This window comes from Salmo salar, chromosome ssa13, assembly GCF_905237065.1.
Source record: "Salmo salar chromosome ssa13, Ssal_v3.1, whole genome shotgun sequence".
Taxonomy (NCBI): Eukaryota; Metazoa; Chordata; class Actinopteri; order Salmoniformes; family Salmonidae; genus Salmo; species Salmo salar.
The window spans coordinates 100369743-100393270 of NC_059454.1; the positions used below are offsets into that span (position 1 = coordinate 100369743).

General features: G+C 41.8%; 2 protein-coding genes across 4 annotated transcripts; both read left to right on the plus strand.

Moving 5' to 3' along the window:
• The first annotated feature begins 815 nt into the window (after positions 1-815).
• On the plus strand, positions 816-5949 carry LOC106568390 (progestin and adipoQ receptor family member 3). Of its 2 annotated transcripts, none has more exons than XM_014138698.2 (7): positions 816-1202; positions 1554-1785; positions 2007-2169; positions 2416-2571; positions 2827-3024; positions 3151-3241; positions 3475-5949. In XM_014138698.2, the coding sequence occupies exons 2-7, from the start codon at positions 1595-1597 to the stop codon at positions 3477-3479; spliced, it is 804 nt and encodes a 267-aa protein (XP_013994173.2). In that variant the 5' UTR covers positions 816-1202; positions 1554-1594; the 3' UTR covers positions 3480-5949. The 2 variants fall into 2 exon arrangements, with proteins under 2 accessions (XP_013994173.2, XP_013994172.2); XM_014138697.2 differs by having other exon boundaries at positions 3962-5949.
• Positions 5950-13709: 7760 nt separating this feature from the next.
• Positions 13710-22876, plus strand: LOC106568389 (progestin and adipoQ receptor family member 3). 2 transcript variants are annotated; one of them, XM_014138694.2, is made up of 8 exons: positions 13723-13934; positions 17212-17347; positions 18138-18363; positions 18583-18745; positions 18958-19113; positions 19281-19478; positions 19610-19700; positions 19831-22876. In XM_014138694.2, exons 3-8 carry the CDS (start codon positions 18179-18181, stop codon positions 19983-19985), a joined length of 948 nt encoding a protein of 315 aa, XP_013994169.1. In that variant the 5' UTR covers positions 13723-13934; positions 17212-17347; positions 18138-18178; the 3' UTR covers positions 19986-22876. The 2 variants fall into 2 exon arrangements, with proteins under 2 accessions (XP_013994168.1, XP_013994169.1); XM_014138693.2 differs by lacking the exon at positions 17212-17347 and having other exon boundaries at positions 13710-13934.
• Positions 22877-23528: the final 652 nt, after the last annotated feature.

The following is a 23528-nucleotide window of genomic DNA, read 5'->3' on the forward strand; positions in this document are numbered from 1 at the left end:
GGTAACTCTAATGAACTTATCCTCTGCAGCAAAGCTAACTCTGGGTCTTCCTTTCCTGTGGCGGTCCTCATGAGAGCCAGTTTTTGCAACTGCACTTGAAGAAACTTTCAAAGTTCTTGACATTTTCCAGAATGACTGATCTTCATGTCTTAAAGTAATGATGGACTATCATTTCTCTTTGCTTATTTGAGCTGTTCTTGCCATAATATGGACTTGCTCTTTTACCAAATAGGGATATCTTATGAATGGCAACCCTACCTTGTCACAACACAACTGATTGGCTCTAACACATTAAGAAGGAAAGAAATTCCACAAATTAACAAGGTACACTTGTTAATTGAAATGCTTTGTAGATGACTACCTCATGAAGCTGGTTGAGAGAATGCCAAGCTGTCATTATTTACCTTTATTTAACTAGGCAAGTCAGTTAAGAAGAAATTCTTATTTTTAATCAGCCTAGGAACAGTGGGTTAACTGCCTTGTTCAGGGGTTGGACGACAGATTTCTTTACCTGGTCAGCTCGAGGATTCAATCTTGCAACCTTTCGATTACTAATCCAACACTCTAACCACTAGGCTACCTGCCACGAGTTTTCATTAAGGCAAAGGGTGGCAACTTTGAAGAATCTCAAATGTTTAACACTTTTTTGGTTACTACATGATTCCATATGTGTTATTTCATGGTTTTGATGTATTAACTATTCTTCTACGATGTAGAAAATAGTCAAATAAAGAAAAACCCTTGAATGAGTAGGCGTGTCCAAACTGTTGACTGGTACTGTACATTTAATTTAGTAATTGTACGGGGGGCGGCAGCGTAGCCTAGTTTGTAGCGCGTTGGACTAGTAACTGAAAGGTTGCAAGTTCGAATCCCCGAGCTGACAAGTTACAATAAATATCCATATGGGCAATACAAATATATTTCATTTCTGGACACAGACTTCTTCAACTGCGGTTCATGAAATCGTATTTTATTCAAGCAGTTTCTAAAGTACAGAGGGGGGTCCATGGGCACGTCTGTCGCAGGGCTATTGTGTAACTTCAGAACGCCGATTTTTGGTTTCGTTTATGGACTAGTCAGCATGAGCTGCTGGGCTAGCCAGCTGCTTAGCATAGTGTAGTGTGTCATTGATTTAGCTGTAGTCTATGAATTAAAAGCTTGCTAGATGACACCCCGTAGACATCGATAGCATGCAACAAAAGGTAACAAGCTGCTTTTCCTGCCACCGTATCTCTGCGTGCCAGCATGAAAGCTATAGCTAGTTAGCTAGCTAGCATGCCCGGCTAAATTTTCAGTTGAACTTCATGTTATATATTTCGATCAATCGCTTAGCTCTGATTTATTCCTATAAACTAACTTAGCTATTGCCAAAAGCATGTTGACTTTCTGATTGTATTAGTCATATCTTCAGATCCTCTGTTGTCTTTGCTATCAGCAGAATAGTACGTTGTTGAACTACAAAAGCGCTCCATCTATGTCAATGTTAGATTGCAGTGAAACCTTTGTGCCATGCCATAACATTACCCTGTTGTGTGCCCCTTTCATCTTTTCAGCCTTAAAACGGTGCCAGAACTCTGAAATCTGATGGTCCAAAATGCCTCAAAAACTCAAGTTACACAAGAGTAGTCACTACATTGAGCTGGGGAGTTACCAGTACTGGCCAGTTCTGGTGCCTCGGGGAATCCGTCTGTACACATTTGAACAGATCCCGTTATTCTTGAAAGAAAACCCATACATTACAGATGGATACAGAGCACACTTGACATCAAAACTCTGTTTAAAAAGGTATGTGAAATCAAGAGAATAAGCCTAGTTGTTGTAGCTTCAGTTTTAGTAATATATAGATAGTTGTTGTGTAGCCTGGTCCCGGATCTGTACTGTCTTGCCAACTCATATGGTCCTCGTCACACCAAACAAAATGACCATAGCAGTTGGCAAACAGCACAATCAGATCTGGAACCAGGCTAGTTGTTGAGTGTGTTGTGTATTGTTTTCCACCCCTCTAGCATCTTTGTGCTGTCCAATGAAACAGTCAACATATGGACTCATCTGTTGGGTTTCCTCCTGTTCTTCCTACTGGGGGTGAATGACATGTCTACAGTCCTGCCGGCTTCAGGTGCCAACAGAGAAGACTATGTCATCTACTGCATAGGACTCTTCTGCTTTCAGGTGTGTGTGTGTGTGTGTGTGTGTGTGTGTGTGTGTGTGTGTGTGTGTGTGTGTGTGTGTGTGTGTGTGTGTGTGTGTGTGTGTGTGTGTGTGTGTGTGGGTGCATGTGACAGAGGTCACAGCGATCTGTCTTATGTCCATGAAAATCTTTAGCTACTTTGCTTTTGTGCCTACACACCTGTAATGTTCTATTCTGCAGCTCTGCGTTTAGTACTGTTGTAGTATTGTTACCTGTTGTTTTTCTAGGTGTGTATGCTGTGTTCAGTGGGGTATCACCTCTTTTCCTGCCACCGCTCAGAGAAGACGTGTCACCGCTGGTTGGCGCTGGACTTTGCTGGAATCTCTGTGGGAATCCTGGGCTGTTACATTCCAGGGGTCTTCTATGCCTTCTACTGCATCACTGTATGTTGGACAATATAATAGACATTTCAGCCCATTGTTTTTATTTCACCCATACTGATATATAAAAAAAAATATTTTGCCCATAAAATATATAAATATATAGTCTTGTGAAACCAGACTGATCTGTCTGGTTTAACAAGGCTAATAAAGATAACATGTTAAACTAATGGGGAGATATACCTACATAAACTGGCTCTGAAATGTAATCTCTTCTTCTCCTGCCCTTTATTCTTGTTTTCTCTCTTCACCCCCCAGTTCTGGAGACAGGTGTACTTGGTGATTGTTCTAGCGTTGATATTGGCCATATTCTCGGCTCAGATCCACCCTCACTACCTCTCTAAGGAGTGGCAACACCTGCGGACCACCATCTTCTGCTTTGTGGCTGGCTACGGAGTCATCCCAGCTATCCACTGGGTCTGGCTCAATGGAGGCTTCAGCTCCGCTGTCGTCCAGGTGAAACTGCAGAATTGTTATACAATTATTACAAAGATGAAATGCATACAAAGATTTATAAATACAAATATTACAATGCAAGAAAATATTCTGCGCAGGAGTGAAGTATTTCTTACTGTATTGCAGTTGTTCCTCCCTCGTGTGATTGTGATGTATTTGATAGCTGGAGCTGCGTTCCTCTTTTACATCTCTAAAATCCCAGAACGCTGCTTCCCAGGTGAGCCTTCATGCTTGACACATCTATTCCACAATACTACAAATGACCTTGCATAGCAAATAACCACTCATGTGATTAAGATGAGTAATTGTGCACCTTGCCTTCCCAGGTGTGCCTTCATGACTTCATGCTTTTGACCCATTTATAAGACATGTATAACATAATACTCTTTCCATTTGTTACTGTACACTGAGTGTACAAGATATTAGGAACACCTGCTCTTTCCATGACAGACTGACCAGGTGAATCCAGGTGAAAGCTATGATCCCTTGAATGGGGTATGGTAGTAGGTGCCAGGTGCACCGGTTTGAGTGTATCGAGAACTGCAAAGCTGCTGGGTTTTTCACGCTCAGCAGTTTCCCGTGTGTATAAAGAACAGTCCACCACCCAAAGGACATCCAGCTAACTTGGCACAACTGCGGGAAAGATTGGAGTCAACATGGGCCAGTATCACTGTGGAACGCTTTCGACACCTTGTAGAATCCATGCCCCGAAAAATGTAGGCTGTTCTGAATGCAAAAGGGGGTGAAACTCAATATTAGGGTGTTCCTAATGTTTTGTACACTCAGGGTATTTTTCAGTCACCTTTTTTTTTGCCAACTTTTGATTGGCCAAATAGCCTGTCTTCCATTTCCTTATTCCAATCTCAAAAAAAACTTTGAACACTTAATATTTGAAGTGACCTTTTGATGAGCTTGTGATGCCCTTTGACCTCCACAGGTCAGCTGAACTATCTGGGTGCCAGCCACCAGGTGTGGCATGTCCTGGTAGTGTTTATGTTCTACTGGTGGCACCAGACTGCAGTGTATATAATGAACTTCAGACACAACCAGCCATGCCCTCCTCTACACCAATAGTAGCTAGCTGGAGCCACACAGACTAGCATCCAGCCACCAAGCAACCACAGCCTGTACTGTAGCCACTCAATGCAATCAAGCCAGAATACAGACCTCCTATATAAGCCTATTCTACAGATGCCCAGTCAAGACCCATATCCAAGAACACCCATGACAGTACTGTTAAACCTTACAGGTGTCTGTAGAAAGCTTGAAACCATCTCTGGTTTTAAGGTTTGCTTTTGGTGGTATGCAATCATGTCTGCTTTCTGCTGAGACTTCTGTAATGCCAGGTTATAAGAGATGGAAAGACAGGTCAATCATAACCTGGTCGCAGGTCTGGGAAGCAAGATGGTACAAACAGATCTGGGACCAGGCAGGGTAAGTCCCTAGACACACTGTACACAATACATATACCGCTACAGCTGAAAATTTTCTGTGATTCTCCAATTATCTTTTCATATTCAAGATTTTTTAACCTGATTTGTATCTATTAATTTGCATGTAAGCTACTGTTTGAATGTTACATGCTGTGAAATAATTATCTGCTGCCTTGAGCAAATGGGACCTTACAAAGGGTTATGTGCAATCTACCTACCTACTATCCTATGGAAATGGAACAACAACAAAAAAGTTATTTTTGCTTGAGTAGTTTTATCTGTATTCATCAATACTTGAATTGTTTGTGTGTTGTATTATTGCCTCTGGCACAAACTTCATTGGGTTCTATGGTGGGGCTGAGTAGTTATCTTACTGTATTTCATTAATGGTGGGGCTGAGTAGTTATCTTACTGTATTTCATTAATGGTGGGGCTGAGTAGTTATCTTACTGTATTTCATTAATGGTGGGGCTGAGTAGTTATCTTACTGTATTTCATTAATGGTGGGGCTGAGTAGTTATCTTACTGTATTTCATTAATGGTGGGGCTGAGTAGTTATCTTACTGTATTTCATTAATGGTGGGGCTGAGTAGTTATCTTACTGTATTTCATTAATGGTGGGGCTGAGTAGTTATCTTACTGTATTTCATTAATGGTGGGGCTGAGTAGTTATCTTACTGTATTTCATTAATGGTGGGGCTGAGTAGTTATCTTACTGTATTTCATTAATGGTGGGGTTACTTTTAGTATTAGTGGTCAACTGACCCCCTTCCTCTCACAATCCACTTGAATCTAAGGGCTGATTCAGGAACTGTTTTGAGAAATGTAACCAACTAAACATTAACCCAACGAAATAGATTGGGAGTAAATTCCCCTCGCCTTAATTTGTTAGTCTCCCTGTTGTCACTCTACAGTGTGTGAACAACTGCATAAGAACAAAAGTCCTACTGGCCAGTATTATTGATTGTATGTTGTACACCACAATAGAGTAGTACACTTGAATTCAGGTTAGGTCAAATTACTACCCAGTCTCTCTCCATGCAACAATATACTGGACATCTCCTGCCATTTTAATCCAGTTCCCGGTCATTTAATTAAAGGAAATGTATCCAGCAATGCAATGACATTTTGGTGACCCGTTTTTAGATTGTCTCCAGCTGACATACTTAGCCTCTAGTCAGGTAAGGATGCTCAGAACATATCACAGCCTGTAATGACTGGAAACGCAGCAGACTGTTTGTTTGCCTTGTAAATTCACTTTTGTTTTTAAGTATGACTTTCATTATTTGACTGTGTAATTACTGTATTATTTTACCTGTCTGTCTTGTTTGTTACATTGTTCAACATTTGTTTTTAATTTATTTTGGCATGGTTGATGGACCTTTACTTTTGAATGCTGGCACTGACTAAAGGGGCACATTATTTTAATCTATCTGTAATATGACATGTTTCTCTTTGATTAATATCAATAAATAAAGAATGCCTCAAGAAATATCATTGTTGAAGTTATGTAATGAGAATATTATATCATTTGCAATGACATTTACTTTTACTTGTAGCTACAGTTTTCAGAAAGTGCCCTCATCCTCAAAGTTGACTATATCATGGTCTTCTCCATGCAATCAAACGTCTTCCAGAGCATAGGCTAATTTTGGCATATGAGGATTATATTTTCTCTAAACCGATTCTACAATATAACCTCCCAGCGTAAATTGAGGGATTATAATCTACAGCCATTGTTCTTTTCTTGCAGCCACTAATTCGAATTTTGTAAGGGTTTGAGTTGTCAGATACTCCAAACCTAGATTACAAATCTCCAGATTACAGCCTTGCCTGAGATGACAATTTAATTTTTTTATTTTATTTATTTAACTAGGTGAGTCAGTTAAGAACAAATTCTTATTTACGATGACGGTCTACCCCGGCCAAACCCGGATGACGCTGGGCTAATTGTGCGCCCCCCCATCAGACTCCCAATCACGGCCGGATGTGATGCAGCCTGGATGACAGAGATCATCAATCAAATTCAATCAAATGTATTTATAAAGCCCTTCTTACATCAGCTGATGTCACAAAGTGCTGTACAGAAACTCAGCCTAAAACCCCAAACAGCAAGCAATGCAGGTGTAGAAGCACGGTGGCTAGGAAAAACTCCCTAGAAAGGCCAGAACCTAGGAAGAAACCTAGAGAAGAACCAGGCTATGAGGGGTGGCCAGTCCTCTTCTGGCTGTGCTGGGTGGAGATTATAACAGAACATGGACAAGATGTTCAAATGTTCATAGATGACCAGCAGGGTCAAATAATAATAATCATGGTGGTTGTAGAGGGTGCAACAGGTCAGCACCTCAGGAGTAAATGTCAGGTGGCTTTTCATAGTATCATTCAGAGTATCTCTATCTCTCCTGCTGTCTCTAGAGAGTTGAAAACAGCAGGTCTGGGACAGACCAGTTGAAACTGGAGCAGCAGCATGACCAGGTGGACTGAGGACAGCAAGGAGTCATCAGGCCAGGTAGGCCTGAGGCATGGTTCTAGGGCTCAGGTCCTCCGGGAGCGGGAGAGAGAGAGAGAGAGAGAGAGAGAGAGAGAGAGAGAGAAAAAGAAAGAAAGAGAGAGAAAAAGAGAGAATTATTGAGAGCATACCTAAATTCACACCGGACACCGGATAAGACAGGAGAAATACTCCAGATATAAAAGTGGAGCTCTATAGGAGAAAGCCCTGCCTCCAGCTGTTTGCTTAGAAATTCTAGGGACAGTAAGGAGGCCTGCGTCTTGTGACCATAGCGTACGTGTAGGTATGTACGGCAGGACCAAATCGGAAAGATGGGTAGGAGCAAGCCCATGTAATGCTTTGTAGGTTAGCAGTAAAACCTTGAAATCAGCCCTTGCCTTAACAGGAAGCCAGTGTAGAGAGGCTAGCAGTATTATGATCACATTTTCAAATCATCTCTTTCCATGACAGTCAGTTGGCAAAACATGGCAGAGCAAAGAGAAAGTTAGACGCACAAATAACATAACGCCCAAAAGATGCTAACTTCCCCTTTTATTGTAGTGGTGAGAGGTTCACATGTCTCAGGGGTATGATATTTGTGTGTAACTTTCTCACTCATCTTTATTCACGATTCATTCAGGACTATCCGTAATCATGGTAGTATCTACATGAATGTAAAAGTGTTTAGAAACATATTCTAACCTTATTTACTGAACCAAAATATAAACACAACATGAAAAGTGTTGGACCCATGTTTCATGAGCTAAAATAAAAGATCCCAGAAATGTTCCATACTCACAAAAAGCTAATTTCTCTCAAATGTTGTGCCAAAATTTGTTTAGTGGGCATTTAGTCTTTGCCAAGATAATCCATCCACCTGACAGGTGTGGCATATTAAGAAGCTGATTAAACAGCATGATCATTACACAGGTACAGCTTGTGCTGGGGCAATAAAAAGCCACAAAACAATGTGAAGTTTTGTCACACAACACAATGCCACAGATGTTTAAGATTGAGGGAGCATGCAATTGGCATGCTGAATGCAGTAATATCCACTAGAGCTGTTGCCAGAGAATTGAATTCATTTCTCTACCATAAGCCGCCTCCAATGTCGTTTTAGAGAGTTTGGCAGTACATCCAACCGGCCTCACAAACACAGACCACGTGTATCGTGTCGTGTGGGCGAGTGGTTCGCTGATGTCAACGTTGTAAACAGAGTGCCCCATGGTGGCAGTGGGGTTACGGCATAAACTACGGACAACAAACACAATTGCATTTTATCGATGGCAATTTGAATGCAGAGATACCATGATGAGATCCTGAGGCCCATTGTTGTCCGCCGCCATCACCGTGTTTCAGCATGATAATGGCGCAATGATCTGTACACAATTCCTGGAAGCAGAAAATGTCCCAGTTCTTCCATGGCCTGCATACTCTCCAGAGATGTCACCCATTGAGCATGTTTGGGATCCTCTGGATTGACATGTACAACAGCGTGTTCCAGTTCCCGGCAATATTCAGCAACTTCACACAGCCATTGAAGAGGAGTGGGACAACATTCCACAGGCCACAATCAACAGCCTGATCAACTCTATGCGAAGGAGATGTGTTCCGCTGCATGAGACAAATGGTGGTCACACCAGATACTGACTGGTTTGCTGAACCATGCCCCTACCTTTTTTTAAAGGTATCTGTGACCAACAGATGCATATCTGTATTCCCAGTCATGTGAAATCCATAGATTAGGGCATCATTTATTTATTTCAATTGACTGATTTCCTTATATGAAAAATCTTTGAAATTGTTGCATGTTGCGTTTAGATTTTGGTTTTGTATACAATAAAATGTACTCCAAAAGGACACAATACATAATTTACCATTAATTTCTATTGGCCACAAAATCTGAAACACAGCCAAAACAAACAGCAAATACATCCAACAAGTTTGTAGAATCACAAGCCTCATGTAATCATTGCGAGCTAGGAATATGGGACCAAAACGTTTGACTACTTTAATACACAAGGGAATTTGTCCCCTAAAATGGGGGGACTGTGTACAAAAAGTGCTGTAATTTCTAAACATTTCACCTGATATGGATGAATATACCCTCAAATTAAAGTTAACAGTCTGCACCATCATTTCAAATCCAAAGGTCTGGAGTACAGAGCCAAAACCACAAAATAATAACTGTCCTAATATGTTTGGAGCTCACTGTATATATATGTATATTCCGGTCTCTCACATTGCTTGTTCTGATATTTATTAATTTCTTTATTTTCTGCATTATGTGTGTATTGTTTTTTTTGTGCTAGGTATTACTGCACTGTTGAAGCTAGAAACACAAGCATTTAGCTAGATATTACTGCACTGTTGAAGCTGGAAACACAAGCATTTAGCTGGATATTACTGCACTGTTGAAGCTGGAAACACAAGCATTTAGCTAGATATTACTGCACGTTTGAAGCTGGAAACACAAGCATTTAGCTAGATATTACTGCACTGTTGAAGCTGGAAACACAAGCATTTAGCTAGGTATTACTACACTGTTGAAGCTGGAAACACAAGCATTTAGCTAGGTATTACTACACTGTTGAAGCTAGAAACACAAGCATTTAGCTAGGAATTACTGCACTGTTGAAGCTAGAAACAAGCATTTAGCTAGGTATTACTACACTGTTGAAGCTGGAAACACAAGCATTTAGCTAGGAATTACTGCACTGTTGAAGCTAGAAACAAGCATTTAGCTAGGTATTACTACACTGTTGAAGCTGGAAACACAAGCATTTAGCTAGGAATTACTGCACTGTTGAAGCTGGAAACAAGCATTTAGCTAGATATTATTGCACTGTTGAAGCTAGAAACACAAGCATTTAGCTAGGTATTACTGCACTGTTGAAGCTGGAAACACAAGCATTTCGCTGCAGCTGTGATAACATCTGCAAAGGGTGCTCTAAAGCGGTGAGATGTTCTTTACTATTCGGCCATCAGATTTCCCACTAATGCTCATTATAGGACACATCACTGCACTCTATACTCCTCTGTAAATGGTCATCTCTGTATACCCGGCGCAAGACCCGCTGGTTGATGCTTATTTATATAACCCTCTTAGGCCTCACTCCCCCCTATCTGAGATATCTACTGCAACCCTCATCCTCCACATACAACACCAGTTCTGCCAGTCACATTCTGTTAAAGGTCCCCAAAGCACACACATCCCTGGGTCAATCCTCTTTTCAGTTCACTGCAACTAGCAACTGGAACGAGCTGCAAGAAAACATTCAAACTGGACAGTTTTATCTCCATCGCTCTACATTCAAAGATTCAATCATGGACACTCTTACTGACACTTGTGGCTGTGTGATGTGTTTTTGTTTCTACCATTTTGTCCTTCGTGCAGTTGTCTGTGCCTACAGTGCATTCAGAAAATATTCAGACCCTTTACTCAGTACAGTACTTTGTTGAAGCACCTTTGGCAGCGATTACAGCCTCGAGTCTTCTTGGATATGACGCTACAAGTTTGGCACATCTGTATTTGGAGAGTTTCGCCCATTCTTATCTGCAGATCATCTTAAGCTCTGCCAGGATGGATGGAGAGCGTTGCTGCACAGCCATTTTCAGGTCTCTCCAGAGATGTTCGATCAGGTTCAAGTCCAGGCTCAAGGACATTCAGAGACTTGGCCTGAAAACACACCTGCGTTGTCTAGGCTGTGTGCTTGGGGTCATTGTCCTGTTGGAAGGTGAACCTTTGCCCTAGTCTGAGGTCCTGAGTGCTTTGGAGCAGGTTTTCATCAAGGACCTCTCTGTACTTTGCTCCGTTCATCTTTCCCTCGATCCTGACTAGTCTCCCATTCCATGACGCTGAAAAACATCCCCACAGCATGATGCTGCCACCACCATGCTTCACCGTAGGGATGGTGGTGCCAGGTTTCATTGGCATTCAGGCCAAAGAGTTCAATCTTGGTTTCATAAGACTACAGAATCTTGTTTCTCATGGTCTGAGAGTCCTTTAGGTGTCTTTTGGCAAGCAGGCTTTTACTGAGGAGTGGCTTCCGTCTGGCCACTCTACCATAAAGGCCTGATTGGTGGAGTGCTGCAGAGATGGTTGTCCTTCTGGAAGGATCTCCCATCTCCACAAAGGAACTCTGGAGCTCTGTGAGCCATCAGGTTCTTGGTCACCTCCCTGACCAACGAGCCAAGACGTAGTGGTACTGAATCAGCAGACCTAGACCCTGTCACAATGAATGAGCCAAGACGTAGTGGCACAGAATCAGCAGACCTAGACCCTGTCACACTGAACGAGCCAAGACGTAGTGGCACAGAATCAGCAGACCTAGACCCTGTCACACTGAACGAGCCAAGACGTAGTGGCACAGAATCAGCAGACCTAGACCCTGTCACACTGAACGAGCCAAGACGTAGTGGCACAGAATCAGCAGACCTAGACCCTGTCACACTGAACGAGCCAAGACGTCCGACAATCATTTACGACCTAAGAATTTGCCCACGACATTGACATTTTGTCTGGGATGTCAAAATCACAGCTAAAATCGTACTGTCTGCAAAGGCCTTAACAGAACCTGCCTCCCACCTGCTGTGTATGGGCATCCTAGCTCGCTAGTAATGCCTGCCGAACACCTGCCCTCGCAGTCGTTAACAGAACTGTTGGAAAACAGTGTCAGACAGGCGGGGGCGAAGTACACTATCGATGTGCTCGCTAGCTAGATACCTATACCACCAGAGTCCTAGCTAGCAGTGTCCTTCGCTCCCGCCTGCCCTCGCCGTCGTTAACAGAACTGCGGGAATGCATTGCCCAACAGGCGGGGTCGACAGTCTACCGTTGTCCTAGATATCGCTCCCGCCTCTTTTTCTTCCATGGGTTTTAATTGGCGGTTGACATCCAACGTTATGGTGCATCACCACCACCTACTGTACTAGAGCGCCCCCAACTCCCGCCTGTGTCCTAGCTAAAAAAGGTACCAATGGAAGGGAAGTATAAAGAGGGGTTCCTGCATACGATGCCGTCTGATGGAGACATGAAAAAGAAAGGAGAGCCGCACACTCTAGGAGCTCAGATGCAATTATTTAATAACCTAATAATCAACGTTTCGACAGACGTTGGTTATTATTGCATGCTATCAGCCGCTTAGGTTATTATTAGGTTATTAACTGATTGCATCTGAGCTCCTAGAGTGTGCGGCTCTGTTTTCTTTTTTTTGTGTTCTATTCTGCTAGCCAGCACTTTGCCTAAACAGGTGTGCGTTTCTTCCGCCTCCAGTCTCATGGAGACATAACATGCGCAGTTTGATCTACTCTAGAGATACAAGAAAGGAGGAAATAGGAATCCCATTGGGCAATGAATGGAGGTAGTATAACGCCCCACCCAGCAGACTGTTGACCAATCGCTTTCACGTTCACGCGTCATGCTACGTCACGTGGTTGCTAAACTAACGTACCTATTTTCCTCGAAAGTACGTAATGTCACGATTTCAAAGCCATACAATATTGCATAGGAAATTAATTATCTTACATCTAGGAAAATATTTGTAATGTTGTACTTCTTGATGACAAAATTCATGCTAATGTGTTTTTAAGCTAGCGCCCAACTGACTCCCATTCACTCCATGAAGGAGAGCTCTCCTTGTCCCAGAATCGTCCAGACTGCACCGTATGGCTCACTGACGTACAATGGGCAACGTACACAATAGGCGTTAATACGATTGCAATGGAGTTTCCCATCTCCTCAAAAGGACTGTATTTCTGGCTACTCCAGAAAGTGATGTTGCACGCTACCTCAGTAACTCAAGCAGAAGGCCAACCTGGGTAGTCTACTGCTGGCTGCTATTAGCAACTAAATTATCCTTATAACTTCTTCTGTTAGCGATTTAAATAAATTGTTTCATGGACATAGATCTGGTATATTACAAGCAATTATTGGAACCATAATTGTCTTCGATTAATTTTTTTTACACAAAGATATACATTTTTCCATTCACTATAATGGGGCTCAGTTCTGCTAACAAATGCCTGCAGTACAGCGGTCGGTCCCCAAAAAATATATATAGCGGTCGGTCTTGAACTTCCGTGACTTCAAGAGGGAGCAAGCGTTCTCCTCCATAGAGAATGATAGATGCCTCTAGTGGCCAAAATGCTATTTTAGCGTGGGCAGCGCTATTGAGTGCATCCACCATGCTTCCGCCATTTTAAAGTAGTCAAAATAGTCATCTGGATGGGGTTTCCTATGGGTTGTAGCCACAATGGCGCTGCGGCTGTCCATGCTGTCACAGATGAGTCCTCTATCTATCTATCTCTATGTTCTCCCCTAGTCTGCTGCATACTTTTTGGGGGGACAGCTGGGGCACCTTTTTCGGCAATCAAAGCCAATCGAGGAACACGGCCAAACTGATCTCAACACTTGAGTACTAGGCTATTGGAAATCCAAATAATTGATTTAGATTATGTATTTGGATAAATACCACATCATTTATTTACAACTAATATTCTATATTCTTCAATAAATTGACTTGTTCATATCTTTCTATCTCTCCAGTGTAGCTATCCATTGTAGTAAAATTAAATCATTGCAGTAGCTGTAGCTGTATCATAAATCATATACATTTGGCTATTTGGGTCATTTCCATAATATCCAGATGGGCCATAAAAAAGCTTTTATTTATGATCAGATATTTGGAGCCAACCAGACTTAAACTGGTGTTCATGAAATCGTATCACAGAGTAACTGTCTTTGATCGTATTGTATTCAGGCAGTTTATAAAGTCCAGAGAGGGGGTCCTCGGGCACGATTTGCGCAGCCATGTCCATTGTGTAATTTCAGAACTCAGTTTTTTTGTTTTGTGCTTATGTATTTTCAAGCATGAGCTGCTGGGTTAGCCAGCTGCTTAAAATATTGTATTAATAGCTTGCTAAATCACAAAGTAAGGTGTATTGTAGCTAGATGACACCACGTAGCCATCGATAGCATGCAACAAAAGGTAATTTTCTCTCTGCGAGATCAATTCCGCATGCTAGCATGTCCGGCTAAATTTCAAGTTGGAATGCAAGAGGAATGCATATATTTTGATCGATCGCTTAGCTCTGATTTATTCCAATAAATGATCTATTACCAAAAGCATGTTGACTTGCCAATTTTATTAGTCATAGGTTCAGATCCTCTATTTGTCTTTCCTAGAAAAGCGATCTAACGTTATGCTTGCCAGAATATACTGACCCCTACCATTATGCTTGTTTACACTGAGCTGCACTGGGGTCGGAACGCAATCATGGTTACATTAAAAGCTCATTTATTATTGATCTGTCAATGCCATCAGGAGGCTCCATGTGGAGGTTATGATGCAAAATTGCAGAGCCTCTGGAGGCTTGCAAAGGCCAAATCTAGCTCCATATGGCAATACATAGGGCTCAACGTAGCCAGTGCTTAATATTGTCAGGAGCTGAGTAGGGAAAGGGGGGATACCTAGTCAGTTGTCCAACTGAACATATCTTCCACATTTAACCCAGAGAGGTGCAGGGGGCTGCCTTAATCAATGTCTTCGGCACCCAGGGAACATTGGTTGAACTGCTTTGTTCAAAATAACAGATTTTTACCTCGTCAGCTCGGAGTTCGATCCAGCAACCTTCCAGTTCCTCGCGCAACGCTCTAACCACTAGGCTACCCACTAGTACCGGCAACTCACATTTTCTACTGCTTGAGCTCCTGTTCCTCTTATAGAATATTAGCTCAAAAGTAGTGTAGAGCTGCTGCACATAAGTATAAACCGTACCGGCACAAAAATTGAGTACCGGCAGCTATTTCAGTCCAAGTCAAGCACTGCCTATAGCTCCACAGTGACATGATTGGTTGATGGTAGGTGGGGGGCAGTTCATCCTGTATAAACACAAACTCGCTTACTTCACAAAAACACATGGAGAACTTTGACGAGGGACTATCAGAACAAATTCAGCAGTATAATACATCTTTATGTATGGATTTCAAAGACACAAAAATAAGTTTGAACTCCTGGAAAGACATTGTGGAGGAAGCTTCCGAGTGGCGCAGTGGTCTAAGGCACTGCATCTCAGTGCAAGCGGCATCACTACAGTCCCTGGTTTGAATCCAGGCTGTATCACATCTGGCTGTGATTGGGAGTCCCATAGGGCAGCACACAATTTGCCGGGGTAGGCCGTCATTATAAATGAGAATTTGTTCTTAACTGACTTGCCTAGTTAAATAAAGGTAAAATAAATAATAATAGGAATACAGTTGAAGTTGGAAGTTTACATTGTGTATGTAAACTTCAACTGTATTCCTATTATTATTTATTTTACCTTTATTTAACTAGGCAAGTCAGTTAAGAATAAATTCTCATTTATAATGACGGCCTACCACGGCGATGCTGGGCAAATTGTGTGCCGCCCTAGGTTGGAGTCATTAAAACTCATTTTTCAACCACTCCACAAATTTCTTGTTAACAAACTATAGTTTTGGCAAGTCGGTTAGGACATCTACTTTGTGCATGACACAAGTCATTTTTTCAACAATCGTTTACAGACAGATTATGTCACTTATAATTCACTGTATCACAATTCCAGTGGGTCAGAAGTTTACATACACTAAGTTGACTGTGCCTTTATACAGCTTGGAAAATTCCAGAAAATGATGTCATGGCTTTAGAAGCTGCGGATAGGCTAATTGACATCATTTAAGTCAATTGGAGGTGTACCTGTGGATGTATTTCAAGGCCTACCTTCAAGCTCAGTGCCTCTTTGTGTGACATCATTGGAAAATCAAAGGAAATCAGCCAAGACCTCAGAAAAACAATTGTAGACCTCCACAAGTCTGGTTCATCCTTGGGAGCAATTCCCAAATGCTTGAAGGTACCACGTTCATCTGTACAAACAATAGTACGCAAGTATAAACACCATGGGACCACGCAGCCATCAAACCGCTCAGGAAGGAGACGCATTCTGTGTGCTAGAGATGAACGTACTTTGGTGTGAAAAGTGCAAATCAATCCCAGAACAACAGCAAAGGACCTTGTGAGGAAACAGGTACAAAAGTATCTATGTCCACAGTAAAACGAGTCCTATATCGACATAATCTGAAAGGCTGCTCAGCAAGGAAGAAGCCACTGCTTCAAAATCGCCATAAAAAAAGCCAGACTACGGTTTGCAACTGCACATGGAGAAATGTCCTCTGGTCTGATGAAACAAAAATAGAACTGTTTGGCCATAATGACCATCGTTACGTTTGGAGGAAAAGCGGGACGCTTGCAAGCCGAAGAACACCATCCCAACCGTGAAGCACGGGGGTGGCAGCATCATGTTGTGGGGGTGCTTTGCTATAGGAGGGACTGGTGCACTTCACAAAATATATGGCATCATGAGGAAGGAAAATTATGTGGATATATTGAAGCAACATTTCAAGACATCAGTCAGGAAGTTAAAGCTTGGTCGCAAATGGGTCTTCCAAATGGACAATGACCCCAAGCATACTTCCAAAGTTGTGGCAAAATGGCTAAAGGACAACAAAGTCAAGGTATTGGAGTGGCCATCACAAAGCCCTGACCTCAGTCCTATAGAACATTTTTGGGCAGAACTGAAAAAGTGTGTGCGAGCAAGGAGGCCTACAAACCTGACTCAGTTCCACCAGCTCTGTCAAGAAGAATTGGCCAAAATTCACCCAACTTATTGTGGGAAGCTTTTGGAAGGCTACCCAAAACGTTTGACCCAAGTTAAACAATTTATGATCCTAACTGACCTAAGACAGGGAATTTTTACAAGGATTAAATGTCAGGAATTGTGAAAAACTGAGTTTAAATATATTTGGCTAAGATGTATGTAAACTTCCGACTTCAACTGTAGATGCAGTAAAGAGGTCAATGGAATGCAGACCGTGGGGGATAGAAGGGCGATTGGCGCACATTCAACAAATCTGATCTAAGAAAGTGGATATTTGTGAAATCCGTCATGATTGATGTATTGTAACAGACCCACCATGTGGTTACTAAAATCAGATATAGATGTATTTGGCTGTTTTCGCTGCATAACATTTAGATGTTGTCCCTTTTCAGGTTTAGAAAATGTGACTAGTAAATGCTAACTCCCGTTTGTATAATCAGGTTAGCATAGCTAGCATACAGAAATTGGTGGTGTAGTCAAAGTCGTTTTATACTGTAATGCAGTTGATTGATGACATGAACATGTATTGGGGTTGACCTCCATACAAACATATAGTGTGAAATACACATATAAACAACAGCCTAAATGTAGGCTGATTTTGCTGGGGGGCAATGAGGAGATTCGGGATGGAGATGCAGGTGGGAAAACGGTGCATCCTTTTTACTTCATGCTATTTTGGCTGAGCTATGTCAAGCACCGGGAAACGGACTCCAACAACTCAGAAGAGGTAAGGACTTTTCTTTTTGTTTAGCCAGTTGCTCGTAATTAGCTGGATGGCTATAGAGATTAATCCTGAATCACTACGAGTGGTGTGGTGCAGACCAATTTATTGGATGCGTATGACAGCTGCCCGAAGCTCAAGAAGTATGAATGCTTTGACTTCTGCTGAGGCCGCATCGCTGTAAATGCTGTACAGCCACTACAGACTCGGATTGACCATAAAATCAGCTTTTAAGACACTGTGGAGCTGGCGCGAAATATGGATCGGAAAACATACCTCAATGCAGGATGGGATATGCCACTAAATTTGACCTTTATCCACACTGATACATCGAGAAGATTGAAATACTGCTAATTTTCCCAGAAAACTGCCCTTTTTGTCCTCATGCTAGCTAGCAGTAGCCACCGCAGTCATTTTGAAATGTAGGGTCAGCCAATCACCTCCTTTGTTGTTCAACGCCACGTGCCATTCCATAATGGCTGCTTTGGCTGATGTTAGCTAGCATGATAACACAAAGGGCTGTTTTTCCAGTTTTTCAGTGTGGATGTGGATGAAGTGTGGATGAAGGTACAACTTGCAGTACAGTACCCATTCCTTAATTGAGGTACGTTTTCCGACCTTTATCTCCTGTCGGCTCCACAGTGTCTTAATGTAACCATGATTGCGTTTAGACCCCAGTGCAGCTGTGTAAACAAGCATAATGGTAGCGTGGGTATCTTCGGCCAATCTTTGATTGCAGTGACACCTTAGTGCCATGCCATAACTTTACCCTGTTGTGCCCCTTTCATCTTTTCAGCCTTAAACCTGTGCCAGAACCGTGAAATCTGATGTTCCAAAATGCCTCAGAAACTCCTCAAGTTACTCCTGGGAAGTTACCAGTGGCTGGCCAGTTACTGGCCCGTCCTTATGCCGAGGGGAATCCGTCTGTACACATTTGAACAGATCCCGTTATTCATGAAGGAAAACCCATACATTACAGATGGATACAGAGCCCGCTTACAATCCAAACTTTGTTTAAAAAGGTATGTCAAGAGAATAATATAGCTAAGCTCAATGTAAAGTAGTACGTTGTTGTACAATGTTGTTGCTAGTTGTTGTATAGCCTGGTCCCAGGTCTGTACTGTCTTGCCAACTCATATGGTTATTGTCATGTCAAACAAAATGACCATAGCAGTTGGCAAGACAGCACAAACAGATCTGGAACCAGGCTAGTTGTTGTGTATTGTTTTCCACCCCTCTAGCATCTTTGTGCTGTCCAATGAAACAGTCAACATATGGACTCATCTGTTGGGTTTCCTCCTGTTCTTCCTACTGGGGGTGAATGACATGTCTACAGTCCTGCCGGCTTCAGGTGCCAACAGAGAAGACTATGTCATCTACTGCATAGCACTCTTCTGCTTTCAGGTGTGTGTTTGGGTGGGTGGGTGAGAGTGAGAGAGAGACAGACAGAAAGAAAGAGACAGACAGAAAGAAAGAGACGGACAGAAAGAAAGAGAGTGAAAGAAAGAAAGAAAGCGAGAGGTCACAGCTATCTGTCAGTCTTATTTTGTTGTGGTTTACAGGTCTAACCTGTGTTCAGGAGAAGTAATGCTGGTGTATTTGACCTGTTTTTCTAGGTGTGTATGCTGTGTTCTGCAGGGTATCACATGTTCTCCTGCCACCTCTCAGAGAAGACGTGTCACCGCTGGTTGGCGCTGGACTTCGTTGGAATCTCTGTGGGAATCCTGGGCTGTTACATTCCAGGGGTCTTCTATGCTTTCTACTGCATCACTGTATGTTGGACAATAATACATTCCATTATTTGTTTTCTTTTTCCACTCATACTGTTTGTTTCTGTAAATATATACCTGTGCAAACTGGCTCTGAAATCCCATCTCCTCCCCACATATCTTTCCCCGTTTCCTGTCTACTACCCCCACCCTCTTTCTCTCATCAATAGTTCTGGAGACAGGTGTATCTGGTGACTGCTCTAGCGTTGATATTGGCCGTGTTCTTAGCTCAGATCCACCCTCACTACCACTCTAAGGAGTGGCGACACCAGCGTACTGCCATCTTCTGCTCCGTGGCTGGCTACGGGATCATCCCCGCCGGCCACTGGGTCTGGCTCAATGAAGGCCTCGGCTCAGCTGTCGTCCAGGTGAGGCAACAGATTCCTGAATTAACACTTTATTTGAAAGTGTGTTGACTTCATAACACATTCATAAACAGTACAATTATGCATCAGAGTCAAGTATTGTTACCCTTACCATCTGTTCTCTCTGTCTGCAGTTGTTCCTCCCTCGTGTGATTGTGATGTATTTGATAGCTGGAGCTGCGTTCCTCTTTTACATCTCTAAAATCCCAGAACGCTGCTTCCCAGGTGAGCCTTCATGCTTGACACATCTATTCCACAATATTACAAATGACCTTGCATAGCAAATAACCACTCATGTGATTAAGTGCACCTTGTCTTGCTCAAGTGACCTTGTGATGCACTTTGACCTCCACAGGTCAACTGAACTATCTGGGTGCCAGCCACCAGGTGTGGCATGTCCTTGTGGTGTTTTTGCTCTACTGGTGGCACCAGACTGCAGTGTATATAATGAAATTCAGGCACAGCCAGCCCTGCCCTCCTTTCTACACCCAGCCTGGTCTCATAGACTAGACGTAACATAGTAAAAGTTAATCCGGGACACTCAAATTAGTATGATATGTTACGTTTGGTATGGGTGGTTGGTCAAGGTGGATGGGTGGGCGTATAACATGAATGTCTAGCTATCCAAAAGGTTGTGTGTTCAAATCTCGTCACGGACAACTTTAGCAACTTTTCAACTACTTACAACTTTTTAGCTACTTTGAAACTACTTAGCATGTTAGCTAACCCTTCCCCTAACTCTTTTAGCAAGCTCTTCCCCTAATTTTAACCCTTTAACCTAACGCCGAACCTTAACCCGTAACCCTAAACTAGCTAACATTAGCCAGCTAGCTAATGTTAGGTACAACGAATTGGTATTCGTAACATATCATACGTTTTGCAAATTCGTAACATATTGTACATTTACAGATTCATAACAAATTGTACATTTAGCAAATTCTTAACATATCATCCAAATTGTAATTCATAACTTATCATACGAAGTGGATGATGACATCAACAAATTAATACATACAATACGAAACGTAACATATCATACTAAATGAAGTGTCTCAGAATTACGTACAGAATAATACAAAATGCTGAGAGACCAGATTGCTACACAAGCAGTGACTAGAGCCTCAAGCTGGCCCAGCCACCAACTGAGCAACAACCGCCTGTACTGTAGCCACTCGATGCAATTAAAAAAGACTACAGACCTCTAGAATTCTATCATACAGATGCCCAGTCAAGCAGACAAGAGCATAGCCTCCCTACCAGAACAACTATAACCACACCGTTAGACCTTGCAGATGTCTGTAGAAAGAGCGAACGAGTAAAAGAGTGGAACCATCTCCCTGGTTTTAAGGATTGCGATTGGTGGTATGCAATCGTATCTGCTTTGTGCTGAGACTTCTGTAAGGCCAGGTTATAAGAAGGAAAGACATGTCAGTCATAGCCTGGTCGCAGGTCTGGGAAGTAAGATGGCACAAACAGACCTGGGACCAGTCTTGGTGAAGTCACTAGGACACACAGTACAGCTTCAACTGAACATGTTCTGTGAATCTCCAATTATATTTTCATATTCAGGATTGTTTTTTTAACCTGATTTGTATCTATTAATTTGCATGTAAGCTACTGTTTGAATGTTACATGCTGTGAAATGGTACTTCTTGAAATGCTTTCTTGAGCACATGGGACTTTACAAGGGTTATGTACAATCAAGAATATATATCCTTTGGAAACCGAACATAGAGCCTATGTTCAGTTATTTTTGCCTGCATAGTTATCTTACTGTATTTCATTAATGGTGGGGCTGAATAGTTATCTTACTGTTTTTCACTAATGGTTGGGCTGAGTAGTTATCTTACTGTATTTCATTAATGGTGGGGCTGAGTAGTTATCTTACTGTATTTCATTAATGGTGGGGCTGAGTAGTTATCTTACTGTATTTCATTAATGGTGGGGTTGAGTAGTTATCTTACTGTATTTCATTAATGGTGGGGTTGAGTAGTTATCTTACTGTATTTCATTAATGGTGGGGCTGAGTAGTTATCTTACTGTATTTCATTAATGGTGGGGCTGAGTAGTTATCTTACTGTATTTCATTAATGGTGGGGCTGAGTAGTTATCTTACTGTATTTCATTAATGGTGGGGTTGAGTAGTTATCTTACTGTATTTCATTAATGGTGGGGCTGAGTAGTTATCTTACTGTATTTCATTAATGGTGGGGCTGAGTAGTTATCTTACTGTATTTCATTAATGGTGGGGCTGAGTAGTTATCTTACTGTATTTCATTAATGGTGGGGTTACTTTTAGTATTAGTGGTCAACTGACCCCCTTCCTCTCACAATCCACTTGAATCTAAGGGCTGATTCAGGAACTGTTTAGAGAGTTGGTTACATTTAAACATAAACCCAATGAAATAGATTGGAAGGAAATGACCCTTGCTTTAATTTGTTTGTTAATAGACTATTTATGAATCCGTCCCTCTAGTCACTTACTATATAACCTAACGTAGCGACGTAACATAGCGACGTAAAAGAAACACTTGAGTAGGATACCCCACATTCTGGTCCTGATGAGAATTATTTTTTTAATTTGTGGGAGGTTCTCTTGTGCACTGTTCAACCAATCCAGTAAATGTGAAGGAGGAGTTAAGATGGAGCGTCGCCTTTTTAAGTGTCCAAAATCTGAAGTGCGTCACAGGCTCTTCCATTTCCACTGAAAACTGGTTGCACCCAGTTTTTAAACCCCGCTGATGGTGCTTACTATATAGTACAGGGGTGTGTGAACAACTGCATAAGAACAAATACTTTAGAGGCCAGTATTATCTATTGTATGACTAATACTGTACGGTTTTACAATCACATTACTGACAGGTCTATCTATGCACAATATGGTGTCCTGTAGATCACAGGTGGCTGGTGGCACCTTAATTGGGGGGGGGGGACGAGCTTATAGTAATGACTGGAATTGATTTGATGGAATGACACAAGTGTTTTAATACCATTGTTATGAGCCGTCCTCCCCTCACCAGCCTCCTGTATTGTAGATCTCCTACTGTGTAGCTAATACCCATAGAGGTCATTCGACCTTGTCAGATAATGATGCTCAGAACATATCACAGCCGTTAAAGGCCCACTGTGACATTCACAGCCTGTAATGACTGTTCATTAGCCTTGTTTGTAAATTAGCTTTTGTTTCAAGTATGCCTTTAATTATTTCACTGTATTTTACATGGTTGCTATAATGTCGGTCTTTGGTTGTCCAACATTTGTTTTTCCATTCATTTAGGCATTATTGATGGACTTACTTTTGAATGCTGGAATGCACTGACTAAAGGGGCACATTATTTTAATCTATCTGTAATATGACATGTCTCGAGTATTATAAATGAATAAAGAATGCCTAAAAGGAATGTCATTGTTGAATTCAATTGTCAGAAAAAAGAAGCCATTACTCTCATTATTTACTTTCACTTGTGGCTATATACAGTTATTAGAAAATGGCATCGTCCTCAAAGTTCAAACTTTTATTTTCAATTAATCCCATTCCACAGTTTGTTGTAATCTCTGACCTCCCAGCACAAATTGAGGGATTATAATCTACAGCCATTGTTCTTTTCTTACAGCTACTAATTGGAATTTTGTAAGAAAGGGTTAGAGTTAGATACTCCCAACAGACAACAAATCTCCAGATTAGACCGTCTTGCCTGAGATCATGAATAAGCATATCTTTCTTCACGACAGTGTTGGCAAAACATTGCAGAGCAAGAGGATTTATCACGCTTTGTCTCACTTGACATATTGTCTTTATTCTCAGGTGCAGACAGAGATTAAATATTCATGCCATGTAAAATACCATTCATAAATTATATCAGAATTAGGCTAAACAGCTTTCACTGCATTACATGTCAACATTATTTTGAGGATTACAACGTGAGATCTGGGCTTTGTATTAAAAGAAAAACTACATTTCACATCTGATTCAGAAGCATTGTCAGTTATTGTTAGCAAATCCAATTCAAGTCTTTGTAGAACCACTTTACAAGAAAACTGAAAATAACATTT